The following is a 25,447-nucleotide window of genomic DNA, read 5'->3' as shown; positions in this document are numbered from 1 at the left end:
TTATTAGTCCAGTCGTCCTCGCTCGAACTCTCAGGGAAAGCAAAACATGGCGTTTATCTACCCAGTGAGTCAGACCCACTCCAAAATTTGATGGCCTGTTCCTTTGGCCTCGCTGTACCCGTTCACTGTTTTATTGAAATTGGGGTGGCATTTCCTCCTGCTGACACACAGACAAGCAAACAAACGACACAGAAAACACATCCTCCTTGGTGAAGGACGTTGGAATGCTTTAAACACCAGCAGCCAAATTACCATAAACATTTTTCTGTTGTGAAATAATTCAGTGCACATGAACATGTGAGCAAACACCAGAGACATGGATGTGCATTTAGTTCTATGTGTAAATCCACTTATGTGGAAAGATATTGAGCAGCCTTCTTGAGTTTTTATGACGTCTCATTTGGAAACATACACATCTCGTCAGTATTATTGCTGCTGTTTGTATTTGTGGAGATTTGTGTCCATCTCCTCTGGTTTTATCCTACATAGCTCAATACTGCAGTCATTCCTCTTTTTGTCCTCTTGTCTCTGCCTCTCCCTCGCTGTTATTCAGTCTATACAATGAGAGGATTACAGCGGACAATCTACAGACTGTATTTGTTCTATGCGTTCTTTTACAAGCAAATAGCCCAGTCTGAATGTCAAGATTTTCACATGCATTAGCTGATATTGTGCGCCCGTTACGTGGCGCTTGCTCCTAAAAACCCTGTTTTCTATAAATGTCAGGCCCCAGTATTTCACTTCCCATCTCAGTATTGATGTTTGAAATGTAAAGTAAAATGTGCCGTCCTTTCTGTGTCGTAACAAAGCATATATAGCCGACAGCTCCGGAGTGAACTTTCCCCGATGCCCAAGCGACTGTCTTTTTGTTGATGCTGCATTATGTATAATAGACATTCAAATCTCTGTAATCCAACAAACTGTCACTACTCCAGTGTAGCAGATAACTGCCTGCTTGCTTTCTTATCTGCGGCTTTTTAAGCAGCGCTTGTTGTTCTGTTAAGTTGCAGACAAGTGTGACGGTAAAGAAAGGACGGCTTTAACACACTTTCACAATGTTTTAAAGCGTTCGACCCTTCCACTCCGTCATCTCTATGAAACAAAGGGTACGTTTGAGTCAAGGGAAAATCTTATGTTAGCAACCCATGAAGCGGTCAGACAGTAGCCCATCTGCCTTTATTAACCTTGTCTGTGTCTCCCCGTGTCCCGTCTTTGTCCTGGCGCCCAGCCACTCGGGCAGAAGGACAATGCTATCAGGCCTAATGTGATGATTTCAAGCAGAAGTATTATAAAGTAGCATTGTCAGGGAGGAGGCAAGGTGTGAGACGGGGTGGGGGCGCGGGATGCGAGTGTTGTTTGTATTGTTGACTAACACCTCCCACATGCTGTTGGGTTTGGGGTTGCTTCAGCCAGGCAGACACCCGAGGTGCCAGGGCCTTGGCAGGGATAAGGAGAGTGGCTCACTGCCCACACACACACACACACACACACACACACACACACACACAGTCACACCTACACATACATCGTTTAAGCAGAATATTTGCAAATCAACTCATGACAAGTTTATACCTTGGGTGTTTTGTTTGGATAAAGCATCGGCAGCTTTGTACTGTGTCGAGCAAAGTGAATTCTAATGAATGCATTTTTGTTTTTTAAACAAGGATCTGAATCACACACACAACACAACCTAAATATCAATGACCCCGCCTTCTGGAGAAGTTAGTCATGGGAGAGACAACCGCTGACCTTAAGCTATCCATCCCACTCTTCCTTCACCCATCACCCCCTCAGCTGCGCTGAACAGCGGCCTGCATGTGATCCGAGCGCTCGACGGCCAATCACCGTCACAAATTTAATTTCTCTGGCAGGTATTTTCACACATTAGAGCACTTTCCTGCTGCTTTGTTTGCTGCCCCGTCTCTCTCTGTCTGTCTGTGTGTGCTCTTCCATCCAGCTTCATCTATCCATCTTTTTATTTCAGTCACACATTTATAATCATCTTTCTATGTTTTTCCATTCAACTATTTATATGAATCCCAATCCAAAAAAAAAAAGCACAGAGAAATCATTTCAATATTGAAAATAACTGCTTTAATTGGCAGAGAAGTTAGCTTAAATATTTCCAAAATATGATGTGGCTGTGTCACGCAGTAATATTTCTTAGCTGGGTGTTGGCAGGCAGAGTCAATCTGCCAGCTGCTCCCCTGCCAGCAGCCAGGTGGGCCAGTGATGATGGCAAAGCTGGCGCTGCATTGTTGGCGTTCTGGCCAAGGCGCCGCTGGCACCTGTAGCCAGCAGGAGGAAGGAGGTGGAGGGATGAAGACAGAGACGAGGAAAAGAGTGATGGAGGTGAAAAGAGAAAAGGATGACAGGCCGCAAGTAAATGAGACACAAAGAGCACCACGGAAAAAAATACGGCAGAATGACAAGAAGCTGTAAAGCTTGAGACAGTGAAATTATATTTCTGCATCGAAGACAAACGGCTCCTGTTTTATATCAGCAGACCCTCACACTCAGGACAACAACAGGGACTTTCAACCCGCCTCCTCACTGGATTGACTCGTGGTATAATTTTTAAGGAGTGACTGTAATCCTCTGTATCCCACACCCCGTCCTTTCATGCGCCTGTGTAATGAGTCAGATAAAGGAGCCTAATAAGAACTTTTCTGGCTTGTGTTTGCATATGAATGGCTTACCGGGGTTGTATTCTCCAGATGGTGTGAGCACCAGCGTTGGGCTGTAAAATTATCATTGTAGATGCACACAGTTGCACAACCTGTTTCTCCTGTCTTCTCTCCAAGAACAGAGGAGGGTCTAGTTTCCCTTGTTATCTTAATGGATGACAACGTTTTCTGTGTAGAGGCTGAATCGTGTGGCAGTGATTGTCATTTATGGTGTTGACTGATGAAGGATGAAGCATTAGCTGTTTGCACGTCAAAGACAAGTCAGTGTTTTAACTTTAAACAAGCTGGAGGCTGACTTTAATTCAAAATACATTCAATGATTTAAATGGTACGATATTAATCAGTTTTGATAGTTAAACTCCCCGATTATCTTCACACTCTAACTTGTAGTGGCAGGAGGTTGAAGCTGATCAGGGTGTACTGTGTGTGAAGGTCTGTAGTGCACCACAGAGCCAACAGTAACAGACAGACAGTCACACCTTCAGCCGGTTTACAGACTCCGATTCACCCGGTTCACATCTTCATACAGTCTTAGGAAACAGAAGTGTTTCTTCCATTAGTCTTCATGATTTCATGTGTATGAATGTCTTCTGCTTATTTAAAGTATATGAAATAATTGTGATGTAAAATAATAAGTGTAAGTCACAGCATTTTAACTGCTCTTCATTGACTGGAAATTAAATACGATTAAAGTTTTTATGTTAAACTATAAAATGCTAAAAACCACTCTAGTGATCACATGGTCTGACAATATGAATGCTTCTGGTGACAAATATGACAGCACATTCAGTTCTGAGGCTCAGTAATTTGATCAAACGGCTGCAATAGAATATTTAGCTACATTCTATGTAATCATGATTCATTTTTGCTGTCCTGTAACAATGAGGCCATCATTTTCTAACGCCTTGTGGTGAAAAGAATACCTGTTGAGCAGCTTTTCCTTGTGTTTCAGAACAATGTTGCCAAAAGCACAAATAAAGTGAAAAAATCTGTTTCGCACGGTCTTACGTTGTTTTTTAACAATTGGTAGATGAAAATATTTGTTCAAACAGTAAATAATTTAATGAAGAAAAATTGTTTAAATTCTAATAAATGAAAACTTCTACAGAGAGCCTCATAATTTTCTGAAGCTATTGGTTTTGCAAGATAATACTAATACGAGTATTGATAAAATCACCTCATGAGAAATAATGTGGATAGTAAAGCTATGCTTTAACGTAACTTTATAGTTGCATTATACACTAACCAGCCACTTTATTATGTGCACCTTTTGAACTATACTGCAATTAATGCAACATTGTTCAGGCATGTCTGTGAACTGAGCATACAAATAAGTAAGAAAGGTGACTTAAGTGACTTTGAGGGTGACATGTTATCCGTGCCAGACGGAGTGGTTCTCTGGAGTTCTCTGGACAAAATATCTTGTTGATACCAGAAGTCAAAGATTAGAGGTGAGACTGGTTGAATGCTCTCCACGTTCAGATCTTACATTCAGATATTTGGCTTGAAAAACATGAAGGCATGGATCCATTTCACTCTGGTGTAATGGTGTGTGGGATGTTTTCTTGGCACACACACTTATTATCAATTGAGAATTCTTTAAATGCCACAGTCTGCTTGACTGTTGAAGTCCACAGTGCGCTATATTCTCAGGAATACTTTCATTATAGCTCAAATCATCTCAAAACTGGTTCCTCGAACATGACAGTGAGCTCGCTGGACTCCAATGATCACCAACTCTCAGTTCAATAGAGGATGTTTGATCTATGGTGGAACGGGACGTTCTTTTCATGGAGGTGTCGCTGACAAATCTGTAACTAAAGGTGTGACGCTATCGTGTTGGTTATGAGGAATGTTTTGAGCCTATATACTCCAAAAAGGAAGTACAATTCTGAAGGGAAAAGCGGAAAAAGTGTTGTAATAAAATGAAGAGTAGGTGTTCAGCTTAACGTGTGGTTGAGGCTCTGAGGGGGAACCTCATCCTCCCAGACTTTCTGATTTGATCAGTTGCTTTGAGTATCTTTAAAGCTGAAGCTGCACTTCTGATTCAAGCTTTTCTGACAGTTATATAGTTTTATTGTTTTAAGTTTTTAATCAAAAAAATCCCCACCAAGTGTTACATCCAGAGAACGGTTGACATGTGGTTTTGGAAGGTAAGATCAAACCAGGATAAAGTCTGTGGTTTGTGTTGTGACGGCTCGCTGTGTGACTCTTGTGAAGGGGAGCAGCCCAACGGACGCCTGCTGTTTGTCAAAACACAATATTTGAGGCTAAATCGCAGACTTTCAAACAAGACGGGTCCTCATTTCAGCCCTTTTCCAACATTAAATTTTTATTTGTTGCAGGTGCAGTTATCAGAGGTCAACTGAGCTTGGTTTGTGCGTGCGTGCGTGCGTGCGTGCGTGAGTTTTAACGGACTTGGTGCTGCTCCCTGTTGTCTGCTTCTTGTCTTTGTGCAGAGCTGCACACAGCAAGCGCTCCACCGTTTTTTGCCGGTTTAGAAGAGGCGAGAATCTTTCCAAAAACAAACAGGCTGCCGTCCAACTGCACCTCAGCAGGCGGCGGGCTGACGGAGCGCTCCAGCCTCTCTGCAGCCGCCTGGCCTCCGTGGACCGGCCCTTGGCTCCTGCGTGCCGCTCATTGACAGCAGCACGCCGGTTAATTGGAGGAAGCTGTAAAATGAGTAATTATTGCAGTTTGGGTCAGGCAAGCTGTTGCCTGCTACAGTGTTCCACTTTGTTCTGCGACTGTGTGTTCACAGGGGAAGACACTGCGAAAGCTGCGTGGGCGGATCCGTGTTTCAGCACGTCTGTGTGTGTCTGGATCTACGTAACGCATACACATTCACACACGAGCAGCGCAAGCGCTAAATGCTGCTGGCCGGTTGCTGAAGAGAGAAGAAACGCTAATTAAGTTTCATAGAAGAGGCCCTTAATCACTCCTTTGGTATTAACCGCCCGAGAGGGAGAAAGAAGAGAGAAAGAGGAAAATATTTTGAGATCCAGAGTCCCTTGGAGAGGTTTTAACAGGTGTCAAAGTCGGAAGCAGGTTATGAGGAGGCGATCGCTGTGCGTGATGACCACAAGTAGAAAAGGCCAAAGGCTGTCAGCAGCATGACTCAAAGCAAATTGTTCTCATTATTGAGTCCACAGGTCCTTTGTAAAATTCAATACACTAAACTGGATCTGGCTCTGACATTCTCTGCACACATAAGATGTGTGTTTTAAAGCTTGTGAGTGTAATAGCTGTCTGAGTTTGAATTGCTACAGCTGAAAAACAAAGGTCAGGTAACAAAGGAATGAAATCTGAGGCGTATTTTCAGTGCCAAGACCTCAATGTAGTCGTTCCAGTCGCTCCCGTCGTCACTGGAGCTGCACAATTTTCTTTGTTTCATTTCCGTTTTTTTGTCATCTCATCAATGTAACTCATAAACAAGTTTTTTTTTCTTTTTTAACATTGTGTTTCATTTTCTTATTTCACCTATAGAGGTAATAGGTACAACTTCACAAGCTAGCAACCTTTGACAGAGTTACCAAAATAGAAATCAAGTGTGCAGCTCATTCCTTTTATTTTGGCAGGGTAGATTACGTTTGCTGCAGCATTAACAGCGAATGGTCTGAAAACAAAGAGCTGATTAGATTTGTAGCTCAGGTAGAGGAGATCGGAGCCACGTTTGACTCTGCATTCAAATACATTGGGATTATTTTGCTTCATTTCCTTTGCTTTCAGAGGCGACAGGCGCTATTCAAGGTGTTCATAAACAAACAGTCCTTCCTTCTGGTACATGTTCTTTTATCTGTCATATCAGTTTAGATTAATGTTTTTCAGCGTGTGGGAGGACGAGCTCCACCAACCCCACCTCTCCCACAGGCACAGCACATACAATAGATGATGTTTTTTTTTTCCTTTTTTTTTTGACACAATACATTTTTTGCCACTCCTGACTGGGGTTGCTACGGCAGATCATGTGATCTTGTTTTGAAAAAAAGAAAAAAACAAAATGTTCTTGCTGCTGCTTCTCCAGAAACTCCAGCATCGAAAGGGAGGCTGCCTCAGACTGTGAACACCACTCCTTGACTTTATTCACTCTAAATCTTGGTCATACAGGGACGTTTCGGTTAGCCTACGTGCATTTGTACATCCTCAAAGTAATCCTGTGCGAAGAGATCGCATCGATACTGGCCTCATTGTTTCCCATTCAGTCATTTACAGTTTTTTAACCTGAGTCTCCAGGTGTCCTCAGAAGTGGAGCTGAGCGGTGGAGGCGATGAAGGAAGGAGAGGCTTCTGTTCATCCTCACCTGTGCCTCTTTCTGAGGGAATGCTGAGCAGCTGGAATATCAGACAAACACACACATACACACACACACACACACACACACACACACACACACACACACACACACACCTACACACACACACACTCTGCCTGGGCACCACTTCAATTTGCATGAAATGATTTGAGCTCCATTATTTACACAAGACTTCCTCCAGTTAAAGGGTGAACGTGCTCGTTCAATTTCTTTCTCTTTTCTATTGGATTTATTTATTTCCTGTCAGCGCTGCTCCTACGTTTATTACGGCAATCTGCTCCCCGCCCACCACACCCCCCCCCCGCCCCCGCCCCCGCCCCCTTTGCTCCCCCAACCCACTCGTCTCAGAGAACACTATTTCTCTCGCTGCCCCCACTGCTGCAGATGCAGATGTACTCAATTCAATTTCTATCCACTGCTGCAATGTGCGAGAGAGCAGGGGGGAGGTAGAAGGGAGGGAGAGAGGAAAGGGACAGGTACAGGGAGGTAGAGGAAAGGGGAAGCAAATGTAGGAGGATGAGAGGTGAAGGGTGGCACACAGCGGGTTGACAGTTTCAAGACTGCCTCCACCCGTTTCCTTTCCTTGAAGGACATTATCATAGAGGCCTAGTGGAGCTCAGCACACCACGACACGGCTTGGATCTTTTTGCTGTGCCTCAGGCTCCAGCTGAGATGAGTACATCTTAACCAGGTCTGATACACATTCAGGGTGTAAGTGCGCCGGAGCTGCAGCTGGAGCTGCTGCCACCGAGGTTAGAGCCGGTTTAAAAACTGAGGTGGCCCTCTGATCTCCGTCTGCTGTACGGCTTCAGCATGTTGTGATCTCTGACTGTGAGTGTGTGTGTTTCTCTGTGTTTCTTTCTTTAGGCAGTACAACCGCACGGAGAGTCTGTGAGAGTCGGAGGATCTTGTGTTAAGTGTGCAGTAACCCCGAATTTTACAACACAGGGCATGACTGTTTCAACACCTTTCACATTCACTTTGCATCATTTCTGCGATTGTTTTTTTTTCTTCTTCTTCTTCTTATTGAGTTAACTCAAAGGAGTGGATTTTTAATAGCAAAATAAAACCCCTGAAATGAGCAGGTTTGTAAATTTGGAAAAACAATGAAAGGATACGAAACACGCTTTGGTATGAACAGGGACACAGCGAGCGACGACTGGCACAGACAGACACAAAGCTCCACAAGGAAATCAGGGAGGATTAGACACAGGTGAGAACAATCAAAGGAACACAAAGCTGCGCACGGCCTGAGGAAAACATGAGCGGAGTGGAGAGCGGCAGCAACTTAAATGACTGGAGAAATCAAAACCATAAGAGCTTAGTGGGCGTGAAAGACTTCCACGCTGAAGAATCAGCTCAATTGGAAAATGGCTCGTCCATTTCACTCATTCAATGGCTTCATCTGTCCCCGAGGGGCGATTCAAGGCAGCATTAAAGATGTAGTATATAGATATGCTGCGCACATAAAGCAAAACATATATTTACATCAAACACAATATATTTAAATTATCAATAAATATCAAAAAGATGCAAGGTGGTTAAATCCACAAATATACTTTTCCCCAGTGGTGTGATTTATTGAGGAGTTAGACAGCCCTGGTAACAAAGTACAAAACGTGCAGCAGAGTCTGTGGTGGGATGGAAGCCACACAAACACAAGGATCAGGATGTACGAGGGGTTCTCTGATACCCTGCGAAGGTCCGGTGGATAGTTGTGCCAATATCTAGACGAGGTCTCAGGAAAGTGACAGTTTTTGACACATCCTGTGTGATGAAGCTCTTTGTGAGAGCTACATTATTTTTGTTTGAGGAACAGCTGTAGACAGTAGTGCACATGCACAACATGTTTTAGAAGCACTGTACTTTACTCAAACACTAAAGTGCTCCACAGTAGTAGAGATTAGTAATCTAGACTATCTGATGTTGGGCCGGGGCGTCTTTCTGTCTCCTGCCCACGCTGCCCTGAGTTTGACGAAGTGGCACAGGAGGTGAATGGATGTTATCATCATACATCAGATCTACTTGTGCCGTCATGGTGGGGAATTAATATGGTAATCCCTCTAATTTATGTTTTCACACAGTCAGTGATCCCCCCCCCCCAAAATGTTCCTTTCATCTTTTGGCAGCTGCAGTGATGTTTTCACCTGGATGATGTGTGTGTAATTCTGGTACTTTTTCACTATATTAATCATCTTTCAGCAGGGAAGTTTGCAGCTCTGACTGATTTTTCCGTGTCGTTAATTGGTCAAATGCAGCAGACACTCTCTTCTTGTGTGCATGTCCACAGGGGTGGAGCGGAAGCGCTTGTTTCGAGTCACTAAGTTGATGACAAGCTGTGTAATGCTACTTATATTGCCTGGTTAAGCAGGGAACTTGTACACTAATCCCGCTTACAGTTCAGCAGTACAGGTCCCCATTGACTCCGTCTCTACATAATGAAGTGTCTGTTGGTGCCTTTGACCCAACCTGCCGATTGAGTTTGGCCTGTGCATTTCAACAGGGTCGGAACGTGATGGAGGAAAAAAAACTGCCTCGCAGAATTCATAGAAAGCCAGTGACATTTAAAATATGTGAGGAAGATTCCCCAGATAGCGACGAATATGTCAACAAAGGAAGTACACAATCTCCTTCGGAGACAAAAACAGTTATTTGCCAGCAGGGGAAAAACCAGCGTGCCGGCATAAATTTAATGTTTATTTTCCAGTGTGTGTTGCAGCTGTATTATTTCACTGTTAAATAAAATTGTCCCTAAAAAGTTGCAGGGTATCTCTGAGGATCAGATCAAGGGCTGTAAAGCCTGCTGGAAACACTTTTTTTATATATATATATTTGTGCTTTACTATGTGCAGTGTTTCATTCTGCTGGAAGCCTCTCCCCAATAACAGCGTTCAGAGGCACATGAGGACAACAGAGAGACTTTGTTGCAGCTGTAACATGTAGCCGCAGCGTGTCAGGTCACATTACCTTTTGAGGATCGTCCGTTTAATGTATTTTAACTTTCACATTGTTTGTGAGGACAAATTTTCTCTTCTCCGCTTTGGACTTACCACCTTGAACCACAAATGTAACCTATATATTTCAAATGATAATAACTAATTACAGCATCTTTATGTAGAAATTCCTTGAAAAATGTGTACGTTTGCTTTATTTGTTATCATGATCAACCCTGTTTGGTTTAAATGCTTGGTTTAATCTCCTCTCAGTGTAAAACTATTTAGAAAAAGCACCCTCAGTGTGGGGAACTGCTACATAGATTTAAGTTAAAACATAAAAATTCCACGTGCCCCCTCGGTAACATCAGTAATGCTCTGTCACAAATTCACAGAACGCTTTCTGAGCGGCTTTGTCTCCTCTAGTTTATTGCAAAGCTGTCTGTGTTATGCATTAAATGTCCTGAGTGTTGCAGACAGTCCTGGAGGTCAGAGGAGCTATAAATTAAAAAAAAGAAAGAAATTTGCCTGCTTGCGAAAGACTGAAGCCACTTTTATCCAATTTTTTTTTTCTCATTTCATTTTCATGCCATGTGCTTGAATGTGGATGAATAGTAATCATGAGTTATAAATGTAATCGAATGTATTGCTTTTGAAGTATGATTGGACTGTCTGACCTGACATGAAGGGTTTGACTCTGATTTTCTCGCCGTGCTCACGAGTGAGACTCTATAAGCTGTTACTGTGTGTCTTGGTTCTGTCTTCCTCTTAGATTTAACACGTGCAGAGACTCAGAAGCTTCTCCAGACTGTGTCAGATCCATGATGCAGCTGTTGATTTAAATTCTTAAGACTGAGGGGGGAAAAAAATCAGTCAGCATTGTTTACAAGTAAGATTAGTATCTTTTGACACATTTTCCCTCAAGACGGTATTACGTTGCTTTCATCTTTTTATTGTTTTTCTTTCTCTCTTTTTTTTTTTCATGACCAACGCTAATTGGAAACCTTGAAGGGAGTATTTAGCTGGTCAAAATCATGGTTTAATGTAACCACAGTACCTCCGAGTGTCTCCAAAACAAGTTCAAAGAAACCTGATCGTGTTAGAACTGTGTATTCGGCCCCAGTCGAAGCAAAGCATTTTAGAATTGTAGCCAATCAAATAGAGAGTCAGTTAAACACTTCCATGAGATCAACCCTCTCAAAACGATTCCCCCTTTATCAAATCTCTTTCAGTGGATCCATTTTCATATTAAATTCTCTTGCAGCAGAGACTCACATCGCCGGTCTACACACACCGGTATCCTTTGTGTGTCTCTGGTTCTCTCCTTTGTTTGGTCTCTCGGAGACGTGCAGCAGTCCCCTTTCCGCTTTTGTTTTTCTCAGTGTGCACTTTGCAAGCTGGAGATGGGGAATAGATCAAAAGCAGAATGGATGAGCTGTTTTGCAAGATCCCCCAGTCTTAACGGATTTCAAGGCTGGGTGAGGCTGTGTATGTGCTGCTTGGCTGGGTGTGTGTGTGCACGTGTGTGTGTGTGTGTGTGTGTGTGTGTGTGTGTGTGTGTGTGTGTGTGTGTGTGTGTCTGATACAGAGAGAGAGTGAGAGAATGTTTGAGTTTGTGTATGAGTGTAATATGCATGTACATGCAAATTTATGTGTACGTGCCTGAGCTCCTCTGTGCCGGAGTGCCTGCAAGTTTTCCTCTGTGTCTCAGTTTTTTATCTGCGCACCCCTGAATCCCTACCAAGACTCTATACTGTAAGATAGCCGCAAAGCAGTAAAAGCGGCTTTGTAGCTTATAGGTATTGTTTCATTTGTTCTCCCTACTAGACTCACTCCGCTCTCCTGGCAATCTCTGCTCCTCTTTAAAGGATTCGTTTTCTATGATATACTTAGGAAAGGTTAATTATACATTTGCTTATACGTTTACCTTCAATATGTGGAGGAGGCTAATCTTAAACATTTATATAGCTCCGAAGAGATCTCAGACTAGATGTGTGTTCACGCTTGTCATGTCTGATCCGGTTAAAATGAGACTAAACCATTGCACTGCACCGCAGCTGTGATTTTTTTTCACGCGATTTACAGGCACAGTCTGGTTTACTGTGTTCCTGTGATGACAGGCAGTTGACCTGTCGGCGCCGTAGTCTGCTTCTCAACAAGACTCACCTCAGATGAACTGTAGCTCAGCGCAACCCTAGCTTGACTAAAGCAGGTAAAAAAAAAAGCAATGTTTGTTCAATGAAGTACAGAACTTATGTCACGCTTGTCCAGTTCATGTTTAGCTAAAGTAAATTTATCCAAATCATGTCAGACGATCAAGAACTCCCTCAAACGAGCTTTACAAAGTTGTGGAGATGGAGACCAGCAGGATTAGTTGGTAATGAGCACTTTGGGCCACTCCAAAAGGTCTTGCTCCCTCCTGAGTGTTTGTTTAAACCTCTGCTAACCTGATGTATTCAGATGAAGATATTCAGACAGTCCATATTAACTGGGCGCCCATGCTGAGCAGGGACTACAGCTGTCAGGGCAGCCATTGTCCGTTGTTGTCTCCTCCGGGGATTCGGCGCTCAGAAAGCATGCAACGCTGCTTTGAAGATCAGTTCTGCAAGCCGAAAGACCTTCTCTTCAACCCACAGCTTGTGTCTCATTTCGGCCATTGAATCAGCAGCGCTATTATTCATCATAATGCCAAATAATGACTGTGCTGCCCAGTTTTTGGAGTGAATTCTTGTGGCACATTTGCACAGTCCAGACTGTTATGAAACAACAGATTTTTTTTAAATGTAACCGGATTGTTTTAGTTCTCACTTTTCTTCACCGGACATTTCTTGACTGACGATAAAACCTTTTTTTCTGCAGCTCCTTTTCATCTGGCAGCAATAGAGACACGTCCGTGTGAATCCCCAATTCTCTCTTTGCTGCGCGGCACTGCCTTCCACCTACACCACCACCTGTGACTGTCTAGACCCTGAAGTTTTGCCTGCAGCTCCACCCTGATTAGGCTCATTGCTTGATGATGAGTCATAGCAGAGAGAGCTTCTGAACAAAGTACGCCCTGTTTTCACCGCTCAGTTTCACGGAGAACACACACACTTCTTGTCTTCTCACACACACACACATAATACAGCCACCTCATTTGAACAGCGAGAGGCATGAATAAGACCGAGACTACGCTGCAAAGTGATCATACTTTAAACAACTGAAAGCATTCCAAACAGCATCTATCTTTGTCTTGTGCGCAAGTTTTCAGTGGATAAAGTTTTGGCAAAACCTTTTCTCTCTTCCTGTAGCTGCTGACGGACTCCTCCCTGTTGAAGGGTGGAGTCTGGGGGGGGTTGGGGGGCACCCCATCACTGCCAGGACACATTGTTCTAATGTCATTGACTGTTCTTTGTTGAAGAATAAATCTTAAGCCCTATTAGATGCCTCCCTGATTGTATTACTTGATGAACAATTGGCACTGCCTGAAAGGTTTACAAAGTCCTCTGTTTAAGGAGGCATCAACCGGCTGGTTCGCCGAGAGCTAAATGTCCACCGATAAGTGAAAAGTACCTCTGTGTCAGCATATCCTTTTGAAGATGCAAGATGTTTTACCTCTGCAGCACAGACAGGAGGTAAGGACACAGAGATACTTTGCCGTGGCAGTACAGTCAGCCACTTACAGTCACGCATACATGCGTGCGTCCAACCGTACGTTTCTGATTCGAACCGAAGTCATTTGCAGCTCTGTGACACCTGAACGCTTTAGCCTCGGTGTAAATGGACTGTATGGCATTATTCCTGATAATGGCAGCTATGGCTTCTCTCACATGTGATGGATGCATCTGTCACAGCATAGTCTGGCTACACCCTATTGGACATGGCACTTCTCTGACAGAAAATTCAGCCAATCCCGACGCTTCAGTGAGCAGCCGCCCTAATCTTTCCCCCATGCTTTAATTCCAGGTTGCAGAATGAACCCTGGGTAATCCCTCACAAGTCACATCGTTCCACTTGTTGTCACTCTCTCCGTCTCGCTCTCCTCCTCCTCCTCCTCCCTCTCTCGTTTTCCATCCTGCCCCCACATAAACCCTCCATTTCTTGGTCTCTTCCCATTTCTCTCATATAAACTTCCTCTCTGTCTGACTCTCTTTCATTGTGTGTCTCTTCTTTTTCTCAGTTCCTGTCGCTTTCTCTTGTTCTCTCTGCCTTCTGTTCTGGCTCCCCAGCCGCCTGCACCTCATAGTTTCTCATTGATTTTCTTTCCATTTGTCAGGCTCACAGCACCTACTCAGTAAGTGATTGACATTCCCCTGCATCTTTCTATTTTTCTCTTTTGTCTTTTCCTTTTGCTCGTTCTATTCCCTCCTCTCTTATTATATCCTATTGTTCTCTGTACCTCCCTGTTTCTCAGGAAAGCAAATAAGTGCTAAACACTCGTCAGCTCGGAGTGAATTTGTTTCCTAGATTCACTCGTTGCACAGTTATATATCACAACTGCAGAGCAGACACCAAATTAATAACACTCCAAATGAGAAACATGAAGATCCAGCTCTTTTGTGTTGTTGTATGCAAACACCGTCTGCTATGTGGCAATAAGCAGCTTCCTCTCTCTGTGATAACATCTTATGAGTTTAATGGATTCTCCGGTTGTGCAGCATCATATAATGAGGTTTTATGCAATGATTTCAGCGCTGTTGCTTCAGCAGGATTAATGCAATGCATAGATTGTACTTCACTTTAGAGCCTGCTTAATGAAGATTTACAAAATGTGCATCAAAGCAAATAACGTGTACGATCGCTGTTGTTTGGTGTTCTGCCTTAACCTTCAGATTGATGCATGCTAACAGTTCTGATGTGAGTTGCAGTAGTTGTGTATTAGTTTCTGCAGATTTCAGACCCTTTCCTGTCACCATATCCCAATTATGTTGCGTTATCTTTTGTATCTATAGCAACATCCTTCTTAAAAAGAAAAATTATAACAAAATGTGCCAGAAAGAATAATTGCAGCATTAAAAGTTATTCAGTCTTTTTGATAAATTTCAGCATGTATTTGCCCCAGAGGTCCCGCCTCTGCTGAAGTATACATCTTCCTTCCCTTTTCTTACATAGTGTGTTTTCCTGTCTCCTTGTAGGTTAATCAGTCATGATCAGTCTCACCCATCCATTCTCACAAACATTCACACTCCAGTAGCAGTGGCTGGTGTAAGAGACCAGTGTTGGGTTCAGTCCAAAGGCATTCAGACGGAGTGAAATAGGGGGTTCAAACTACTAACCTTCAGATTTGAGCACAAAGTGACCCACATCTGCACCAATTACAACCTAGTTTCCAGATCTGTGTTCTGCCTGTTCATCTGCTCGCAAATAGCTTCCCTTATATCCAGACTGGCTCCACCTTCTCCTCCCCGGCTGAAGCCATGGTGCCACCTCAGTCCATTACTCTCTCAGTCACCCGTATGCTCAGACCTTTTGGCACACCTGCTGAGTCCAGTCGAGCCAGAGAAACTCCCACCTCCCACCGACTCCGCGGGCTCTGACAGCTGATTGCGTACGCTGATTGCTGAGCAGCATATTTCACAGGCTTTTTTTTTTACCCCTTTAGTCGGGCTGCTGTATGTTCACATTTTCTCTGGCTCGGTTTCTTGAGGCCATCAGTAGCCGTGTGTGGAAAGTGTTGTGCGGGAGTTCGGGTAGCTGTAATCTATTTGTGTGAGCAAGGTGCTGTTTCTCTCAACAAGTACACCAGAGGAAATGGAGGGAAAGATCTTTTTGATCATATGCTCTCAAAGGAAATCTTTGATTCCGCCAGCTCTTTCTCCTCTCCCTTTTTTTTTTTTATATATCTCACATCAGAATTCATCATCGCTGTTCGAGAGTGGTTAAATAGCTTCCAAATGTAGCACTGATCAACATCAGCGGTCTGAATTCTCCGGAGAATTTTGGCAATTTAGACTTGAAACAAACCATGACCAAGCCGCGGGAGCTTTGTTTACTGTAGCCTTTTCTTTAATCAGATTTCAATCACTGATCCTTTAACAGTTCATCCTCTCCGGCCTGACTCCAGCCCACGGGATTATTCCCACGGGATCTTGGGTTTCTGTTTTCGTCCTTTCTTCCTTTCTTTTTTGTTGGCATGTAATCATAGAGCTCATTCCAGTGACATGGACTAAGTCACATAAGCAATGCATCAAGGCAAAATTAGATGCTGTATTTCTCATTTACTCCTCCTATATAATAATCATAATTAGGGGTGCAGTTGATTACTGTGATAAGGGATATTATTTCTGTAAAGCCTCTGAGATTGTAGTGGCAATGTTTATGTGATGAGCAAGATGACAGATTTTGAATGCAAATGATTTCTAAAAAAAAAAAAATCATGTTTGGAATCATCATTTGTTTCTTGGTGAACATTGAGTTTGTTTTCTATAAATATTCAATTAAATGGTAAAAGTGCCGACTTTTTAAAAGTTTCTTTGAGACTCAGTGTAATCTCAGCGGGAATAAAATGGCCAGTCTCAACTCGTATATTCCTGAAACATGCTGCTCATATTAAACCTAGACAGCAGATAAGCTGCATCACAGTAAAAAGTCTCAAACTAATAAAAAGACATATTTTGCTTGTTGTCATGGTCCTAATTTAGCAGAAGGTTATCATCTGCAGCAACACATATATCAAGTGCCCCGTTCATTATTGACACTGGAATTGCATGTTTATATAGCCGCGTATGAAAAGAGAGGCTGTGATCTGCAGTGATAAGGAACAGAAATCTACTAGTTCTCTCTCCCTTGTGACACCAGTGTCACCTAAGTATTAACATAAAATGTAAGATTTTTCAATACTGAAAGTAAATACTCAAGATGTTACATAACAGAAAGAGTAAACCAGTATTCATCAGAAAAGTCAGAAGTTAAACTGAAGTGAAAGTTTCTTTGGCTCACTTCGTCTTCTGTGGGGAGAGATTTTATGAACTCTGGTCTCCAGCCACTGGAAGAACCATGTAAATCCTTCAAGGTCAGAGCTTCAGACCAATCGCCAAGGTTTTCACTGTCAATGCTGGCGTGTTAAAAATAGTGCTGAGGAGGAGGAGTATGTGCTTGAAAGCAGAAATTCGAATAAAGCACAGGCGTTTTGTCACTTTACTTAAGAAGTTTTATCAGGGAGGTGCAAACCTTTTGTTCACTACAACTGAGGACAGAACACACATGAACGCACGCGCACACACGCGAAACGTTCGTATTCTGCAAGAAGAAAATGCATTGACGTACAATGATATCTGCAGACATACACTATGGCTATGGCTGGATCTCACAGGAACATGCACACCTCCATTCACACATACATCATGCATGCACGCACTTATCACAGCACCATTTGCTGGCCAGTTTGGTGCTATGATGCAATCCGTAGCCTCATACACGATCCTAAACTATCAAAAGCAATTATTGCAACCTAATAATGACCTTTGACCCTGAATAACAAGGGTTCCACGTGGCGCATTGTACATCAAAAATGCTACAGGGTTCGTATACCATCAGACCCCCACCCAATATTTATTTATTTATTTTCTTACTTTTTTATTTATTTCAATCACTCAACAAAGTACAAATAATTTGAAAGAAAAAACTTCCAAAAATCCATTCCCAAATAGTGGAAAGAAGAAAGCCTATTTAATCCCACCACCAGTTCACCTCACCAGTGACCCAAACAACAAAACATGAAATACTCACTCCTGTCTAATAAACCTCAAGAAAACCAGGACAGCGAGCAACTTGGGCTTTTGGCCCTGAATAATTATCTGTCAAGGAATTTTTCCAGATGGGAATTAAGGAGGTTTTCCAGAATTTTAAAAAACTGCAATCACAGGGGTATTGGTCTAGTTTGTGTAGCTGTGTTTGCTCCCATTTAGTATATAGACCTTTGCTATTTTAATTTTAGTTGGGAATTGACCAGTATATATACATATATATATATATATATATATATATATATATATATATATATATATATATATATATATATATAATTGGCATGTCAATGTCGTGACAGTTAGTAGATAGTTTACATTTGCATTTTTGATCAATGCTTCTCACCTCCTGCTCATTTATTGCAGTGTGCAGCTGATGTTACATTAAGCACATGACTAGAAACAAAAAGTAAGAAAGAATGGTTGTGCCGAAACGACACACACTACCATCAGTATTGTGCTTTTCATCTAAAAAAGAGAACAATCATCATTTCTGAAATAAGCCACAAACAACTGATGACCAAACAGATTCAGAGCTGCAACACATTTCCCACACATGGTATGTTTTTAGGTGGTGTATTCCAAATTATTTGCTTAAAACCCCACATTTTTTAGCAAAGTATTGTAGGCTTACCGTTATATATAGAGGAGCATTGCCAAAGCCTGTGCTTTTTTAGATTTTTAACCCACCTCTGGGATCCATGATTCTTCTGCCTCCTCTGCTTGAGAGGTACATTGCCATGTGAAACCGCTCTGCAACTCGCCTTTGTTTATGGAGACAGCCTTCATGGAGTTTGAAATCGGCAAACCCAAGTGAAGGAAATAAGTGAATGAAACAGGAGATGGCAGAGACAGATTGACCGGGGATGAAAGGAATGACACCGTGTGAGGTGGAGGTGTGAAGTCCCACTCAACCTGTAATGAGAATGTGGCTGTGCGCCACAGGATTTGCCGGTAATTGGTTTAATGAATGCATTCTGTTGCCTCTGATTGAACACATGCCCTGCTCGCGCTCCTCAAGGAGCCGCGCAGCATTATTTTGGTTTCCTCCTGCAGCCTCACCAGCTTTCGCTGCCGCCCCGTCTCACACTGTGGCCGTCCATCCATTGCTTCCTCTCAGTCTTTTTTGCGAAGGTCAAACTGATGCTCCTTTAGGAAAGAGGAAGGAAATTAAGCACAGATTGTTTCTCTTGGCCTTTCCCAGCTGATGGACTTAGTGACTGATCTGTTTGTATGTGTGCGTGTGTGTTTGCACTCACTTTGCAGATTGGCCTGTGGCACTCTGAAGATGGACTGTCCATGGAGAGAAAGCTTCCATCAATCAATGTGACAGACACCCTCTTCAACACGACTCTCACCATCACCACCATATTGGTATGTACTGTATGGGTAACCGACACACACGCAGCAGCAGCGCATTTCAAGAGCTCAGCTTGAGCCTGATCTCCATTTGGCTGACACTCTATCGTTGACAGAGAATTACCATATCAAAAAACCCATTTTGTGTTGTAAGATCTAAACTCGATGCTCTTGGGATCTGAGGAAGTGATGCTGTGCAATTGTTTTGCCCTAAGAACTTGAAGAGCCCACATCACAGTGAAGCAGCAGGAACTAATAATTTACCATGTCAGCCTTCCTGAGCCTCTGTAATAAATATAGATCCTGCAAGCGCTGCTTCTCACTCCTTTTACTACGCGAGATGAGCTATTTCCTTAAACACCTGCCATGTCCACTAATCAATAATCTGGATTTTTGCTCAGGCTCAAAACAGCATGCTTTTTATCTGCAAGGAAACGGTTCATTCATTTGGGTGAAGCAGGACAGTTCTGCACAAGAAACTGAGTCGATGCGATACCTGAATAAATAATGATATAATCATGAGTAAATAGTTTGAAAAGGAAATGAGACTTTCAAGCCGAGCTGTCGCTTTAGCGCTTATTTTCATTATTGTAAAAAATGGTCAAAGTTCAGGTTTCAGGTTCAGGATTCAGGTACAGATAAAAAGACATTCCCCTGTCTGAAAATTCACATTACTCTATCTTTACACTAATGTGTTGCAAATGTAAAGTTTTAATCCCACTCATTCTCAGGCTTCATAATATAATCTCAATAACTGGAGTAATAATAGAATAAATACAAAAAAATCCAAATAAAAAAAACTGTAATTGTTAAATATAACCATTTCTTTTTGAGAACATCTGACTCTTGAGCCTTTCCCAGTACAGGTACATCACCTTTAAAAGCTTACAAACCAGCTACTTTCTCCAACAAAAGTCTGTAGGATGCCTTCTGTCATATCTTTATGCAGGTGCAGTAGCTGGTAGTCTGGAGTGTCGATATTAATTGAAAGACCGTCGTATCTTTGCACTCCATTCCTTCTCTTCACTCTTTTTTTTTTTTTTTTTTTTGCTTGTCTGTTCACTTGTCTGTTTCTTTCACTCTCTGTCTCTCTATACCTGTCTTTCTATTCCCCTGTCAGGTCCAGCAATATCATGTATCATTTCTCAAAATACATAAAATAAAGTAAGAAACCATGTTATCAAGAGGAGATTTGTGCTTATGAACTCCTCTTGGAAGAGTAAATCTGTCGGGCACCTAACAGCAGCCAGACCTCCGTTCTGCTGCGTCCATGCTGGACAGGACAGGTTACCAAAAAAAAAAAAAAAAAAAAAAAGCTTACAAATGAATTTGCCTCTTATACATCATTACCTTAAGGTCACGTTGTAGATCATTGGAACGTGATGCCTGCAACACCTTGTGAATAATGAAAAACAAAATTTGAAAAAAAAAAATTCGGCGTGTAAAAATTTACCCTTCGATTTACTCTGCACATTTGAAGAAACTGTTTTTAGAAATGTTGAAACCTCCTTGTGGAAAAAAAGGAGGTTTCAACCTCTCAGAAGTTTCTGACAGTGTGAAAGTTTCACTTTAGTTTAGTTTAATGCTTAAATATTTTATGTGCATCTCTAATTACAACATTTACCACAGATTTCACAGAACTTTGCAATCCAATAAAATGTGTGAAAAAAATGTGTTACAAAAAAACAAACCTTTTGAGGGAACCAGAGGTTATAACCACTTTGATTGGTTGGGTGTAAGTTTACAGTAAAGACAACAACAGCCAAAAAATAATCAGCACAGTGCGAGATAATGAAAGCAGTAAACAAGCTTAGTTTGTATGATCAGTGTCAGTATTTCTGCTGAGCCTGAACCACTGCGATGAAGTTTCATTTCAATGTGAAGCCTGAATGGTAAATAAAGTCTCTCTAAGTCTGAGTCTAAAACAGGCAGGAATGAAACTCACGATTCAGTTTCAAGTGTTTTACTATCACTAGAAACTCCAGAGAAGCTGTAGATCAAGAAGAAAAACATTTGTCCAAACACATCCGAGCAGAGCTGGGAGAAAATATTGCATTAATTTTCTGTAAGTGAATCAGCTGCAGTGCAGTTTAAAAAGTAAAAGTGAACGTGGAAAGGAAAAGGGAAAATGCAGATGCTCCTTAAGGGTGGTGGCGGTAGGAAAACAGATATAACCACCCAGATCACCTGCTTACAGTGTGACGGTTTGTTTCTGCTCCTTAACAGACATGACTTAATGAGACTCTTCTGAATCTTCAGCTTCTGGCGTCAGGATGTTAGCTGATAGCTCCTGAAGCTGTGAGGTGACGTCCATGGCACTGTGTGCTTCAGTGAGCCTTGGCGGCCCACGACCCCGTCACAAGCCGCTGCTTTCCCCTCCTCATGCCACTTTTTGATCGTTTGATCTCTTACCCAGCTGTTGATCCATCATATTCATCCAGTTCTTTATTCACAGGCCTAACGTCTAACAAAGCTAAAAGCTGAAACGACTCATTTTGATCTACTTGCGTTATAGTCTCCCTATTTCTTTCTCCAGGATCTTTCTTTTGTCCGGCTTCCATGTTTTATATTTTTCTTTCATTAATTTCCATGCATTGGACAGTAAAGTACAAGCATAACGATGAATCTGAGAAGGACATAAACTCACACACTGGACGGGCCTTTCTGAGTCGATTTTACATGTTCTCCTCCTACATGGGTTTTCTCCTGGTACCACAGGTTCCTCCCACAGTCCAGTGAGGTTAATTGGCGACTCTAATTTACCCATCTCTCTGTGCTCGGCCTGACTGTCAACCTGTTCATAGTGTACCCTGCTTTTGCCCCAGATCAGCTGGGATTAGCTCCGGCACCCTGCAGCCCTAAACGGGATGAAGCAGTTTTGACGTTGGATGAATGAATCCAGCTGATTCATACTTTTCTCACCTACTAGTGTGAGGTACAGGTCAGGCTATCACCTACTGAAAGATACAGAAATCACCATACGCAGCCCTTAAGGTCTGTGGGACGACGCTTCAGACTCAGCTCGGCAGTCTGACAGACACTTCGTTTGAAGCAAACTGACACGTCTAATCTCCAAATGCCTATAGATCCATCATCTGCTGCTCATTATTAATGAGCCCATCAACATGCTTCATGGTGAGTCGCGAGCTGTTCATGAGCAACATATTGAAAGTTCCAGGATTTGTAATAACAACAATGTAACACCAAGATGATTTTTGAAATAAGTTGTTTAGCGTGTTGAAAGAATAGAAAAGAAATTCTTTATTAATCTCAGAACAGGGATAAAGATAGAAGGATAAACAGTGATTTATATAGGAATAGAGAATGAAATCAATACGAAAACATAGAAATATTCACAGCGAAGTGTTGTGGAGTCTTGAAAGAGGAATCTCCTGTGGTGCATTGTGCTGCTGTTGAATGGGACATCAACCTCAGTTTGGACCAGATCACCTGCACACAGTCCACCCCCACCCAGGGCCTCAGCCTGCTGTCCCAGCATGCAACAGTGAAGAGACTCAATGAAGAGCTAAATTAAAAGCAGTAAATCCTAGCTGGAAAAAAAAGTCAACCCTACAGTATTTTACTGTGTTATTCATGTAATATGCAGACCCGCTCAGCCATGGCACATTTAATTACCTCGGTAGGAATACAGTCGTTTAAACACAGATAAAACAAATGCACGGGCAGCGCTCTGACGTAGCCACATGTTGGCGAACAAATACGTAACGACGATGAATTACCTCTCAGTAATTACCTTTGTCCAAATTTCATCACCTTTGAAAAATAAGCTCACTATCTCCTGCTCACGTGTTGGTGCGCACTGTCCGACATTACAAGCCATGAATGAAGCCGCTCACATTTTCAGTCTGCTGAACGTGCGGCGCATGCAAGGAGAGTCGCGCACACACGCGAATCTGTCCCCCGTCCAGCTTCTCCTCCGTGCTGAAGAATCAGATGACAGGGCACGAAGCGGCCTGTAAGCAAAGGCGAATGGCCCGGTGTGTTAGTCTGAGTGGCTGGCTTATCAACAGCCAGCCACGGGAATGAGGGAAGGACATATTGCAGTATTTTGCAACTCGCCGATCTCATTGGGACTGAGATGGAACCGTTCATTTCACATGGGGGGAAGAGGGGGGGGTTCACAGGGGGATGGAGACGTGTATGTGTGAACGCCTTGGTGGAATTAGAGTGCAAATGAGACCGTGTGTTTTCACAACAGAGAGAAGGTGTGAAAGAAAGAATTGGCGGAGCTTTGATTTCACTTTGGATATATAGAGTCCCTGGACCAAACTTGGGAAGCCACCAAGGAGCAATTTTCAGTGCCTATCACAGCTCATTCATCATAGCGTGATTGCCGTGTCGCTGTTATCTGGCTGCTTTTGTGGCAGACGACTCGAGCTGCAGCTGAAAGCCTCACCTGTAGCACTGGCTTTGGGGGGAATCTGTGTTTCTTCGTGTGCCTGCAAACGTACTCACAGTATTTATGGATGTTCTCATCCAGTCCTGTGTGTGTATGTGTGTGTGTGTATGTGCATGTGTGTATGTGTGATCCCAACAAGTCCACCTGGCCTCTGCAGAGGAGTTTCATTACACCTCCACGTGGCTGTCAGCTTCCTGCTTCAATTCCACCAACAGCTGCAGGGAAAGGGGAAAAAACAGCCCAGAATTGATTATCACATCACTGCCGGGCCACAAGCCGTGTGTTTGTAATCATTGATTGAGTTTGTTACCCGCACCGTGTGGGTCTTTACACCCTCAGAAGCCACATTGATGTAATAGAAAAAAAAAAAAAAACTAATTCTTTGGTACCTTGAGATAAATGTTCTTGTTGACTCTGAATGGTTTGTGGCGTTGTGCTTTTTTTTTTACAGCTTTTTTCAAGCTTTTATTCTAAGTTTTATATTTTGTTTTTTCCATGCCAAATATGTATATTTTTTTAATTATAATACCTCAAATGTTTAGGAAGTTTAGTTCAAAATTATAGTATCTGAAAATAGTTGAGTATTGAATATAATCGGTCCAGAAACACTGACGGCACCTCTGGCTCACATTAATGTGAGTATTTCTGGTCTCTTCAGTGGCTTCATTTTTAATACATTTAATGATGATGCCATGAGGTTCTCATTTAATCGCCTCAGGTATTTTTATATCAGTCATTCTATTAGGTTAATTGCCACTCTGCCCTCACAGAACTGAGGACACCATGTTACGCTCCCGGTCTGACGTCAAGCCTGATTTGCCAGCAGAGACGTGTTTGATGCCAGCTTGCAGCCGTTATTAGGAAATCTCAACTCCTCAATATTTACACCCCGACTCAACCTGTTTTTTTTTTTGTTGTTAATGCCTGAAACATGCTCCGAGTGACTCCTCTAAGAGTTATTTTCTGCCTTTTTTCGACTTACAGCACTCTCGGCCATTCTCTCAGTTTTCCCTCAGACTGCTCTTGTGTCACCAAGTGCTTTCATATCCACTCAAATACGTATTGGTAAGAATTCAACAGCCAGGACTGATAAAGGCAGACACAGAAGCAGATTTTCTGGCGCAGGGGCTCAGAGGCACTGAAGCATGTGTGCATGAATTTGCACACACAGACACAGGATCTGTCCCCATTTTCCAAAGTTTGTGTGTGTGTGCTTGTTCTTTCTCTGTTTGCAGCACAGTTGCATTTGCATTGCCTACAATGCATTTGCTGGGAAACACAAAACTGAACAAGCAGCTTTATTAAAAATTAACATGACCTGGCTCTCTTTGTTATGACCCAGTATTTTTTTATTTTATTTTTTTTTACAAATATTGTTGGAGCGTCTGTGGCTATTCATCGAGTGGGAATGCAGAGTCCCTGCACTGCCAGTTTACTTTGCTCTGGAGAGCGAGTTTTAAAGGATAAGAAAACAGAGAGGGGAAGCGAGGAAGCTTGTGTGAAGACATCTTGAACACCCTGAGGTTTTGAAAGGGGGGAAACTCCATTGTGATGTATGAATTTGAACATGAACGTACCCGCCAGTGCACCTAGCACCCGCCGTACTCGCTTGTGCATATGTAAAAGTGTGATTCCTCCACCAAAGTTATCAGTCTGCAACCAGACTCCCCGTGGCCTGGGAATAAGAGGCAGCTTTTTAAAGTCTGCATGTCTTCAGAGCTTCAAACTCATAGCTTTATTGCTGTTTTGCTGTGTCGTGCAAAAAGAAAAGGTAGATGGAAGTTCTTTGTGATTTCACTTTTATGGAGACAGCTTTTTTATACCCCCGTATAGACCTTTCATACCTTTTTTGTAGTTATTTTTATGTGATTTTGTTCTCAACTTCACAGATTTCTTGTGGCAGAGGAGGGTTTTTTTTTTCTTCAGATTTTATTTTTTTCCCCCACTGTTTGCTGGAGGTTTTAGTGCTTCATCAACTCATATTAGCAGTTGTGTTTCCACTCCTGCAGCTC

The 25,447-nt window shown here is 42.5% G+C and overlaps 1 protein-coding gene across 1 annotated transcript in view; it reads left to right on the top strand.

Annotated features, from left to right (window-relative positions):
• The window catches only part of grik4 (glutamate receptor, ionotropic, kainate 4), a 283,909-nt gene that overhangs the window by 232,128 nt on the left and 26,334 nt on the right, over positions 1-25,447 (top strand). Inside the window, exon 11 of the mRNA XM_030107939.1 lies at positions 18,923-19,030. Within this exon, the coding sequence (XP_029963799.1) occupies positions 18,923-19,030 (108 nt within the window). The remainder of the gene's footprint in view (positions 1-18,922; positions 19,031-25,447) is intronic.

This window comes from Salarias fasciatus, chromosome 14 (assembly GCF_902148845.1).
Source record: "Salarias fasciatus chromosome 14, fSalaFa1.1, whole genome shotgun sequence".
NCBI classification, from domain to species: domain Eukaryota; kingdom Metazoa; phylum Chordata; class Actinopteri; order Blenniiformes; family Blenniidae; genus Salarias; species Salarias fasciatus.
Note: the sequence above shows the minus strand (reverse complement) of the source record. Positions and strands in the feature narration are given on the sequence as shown.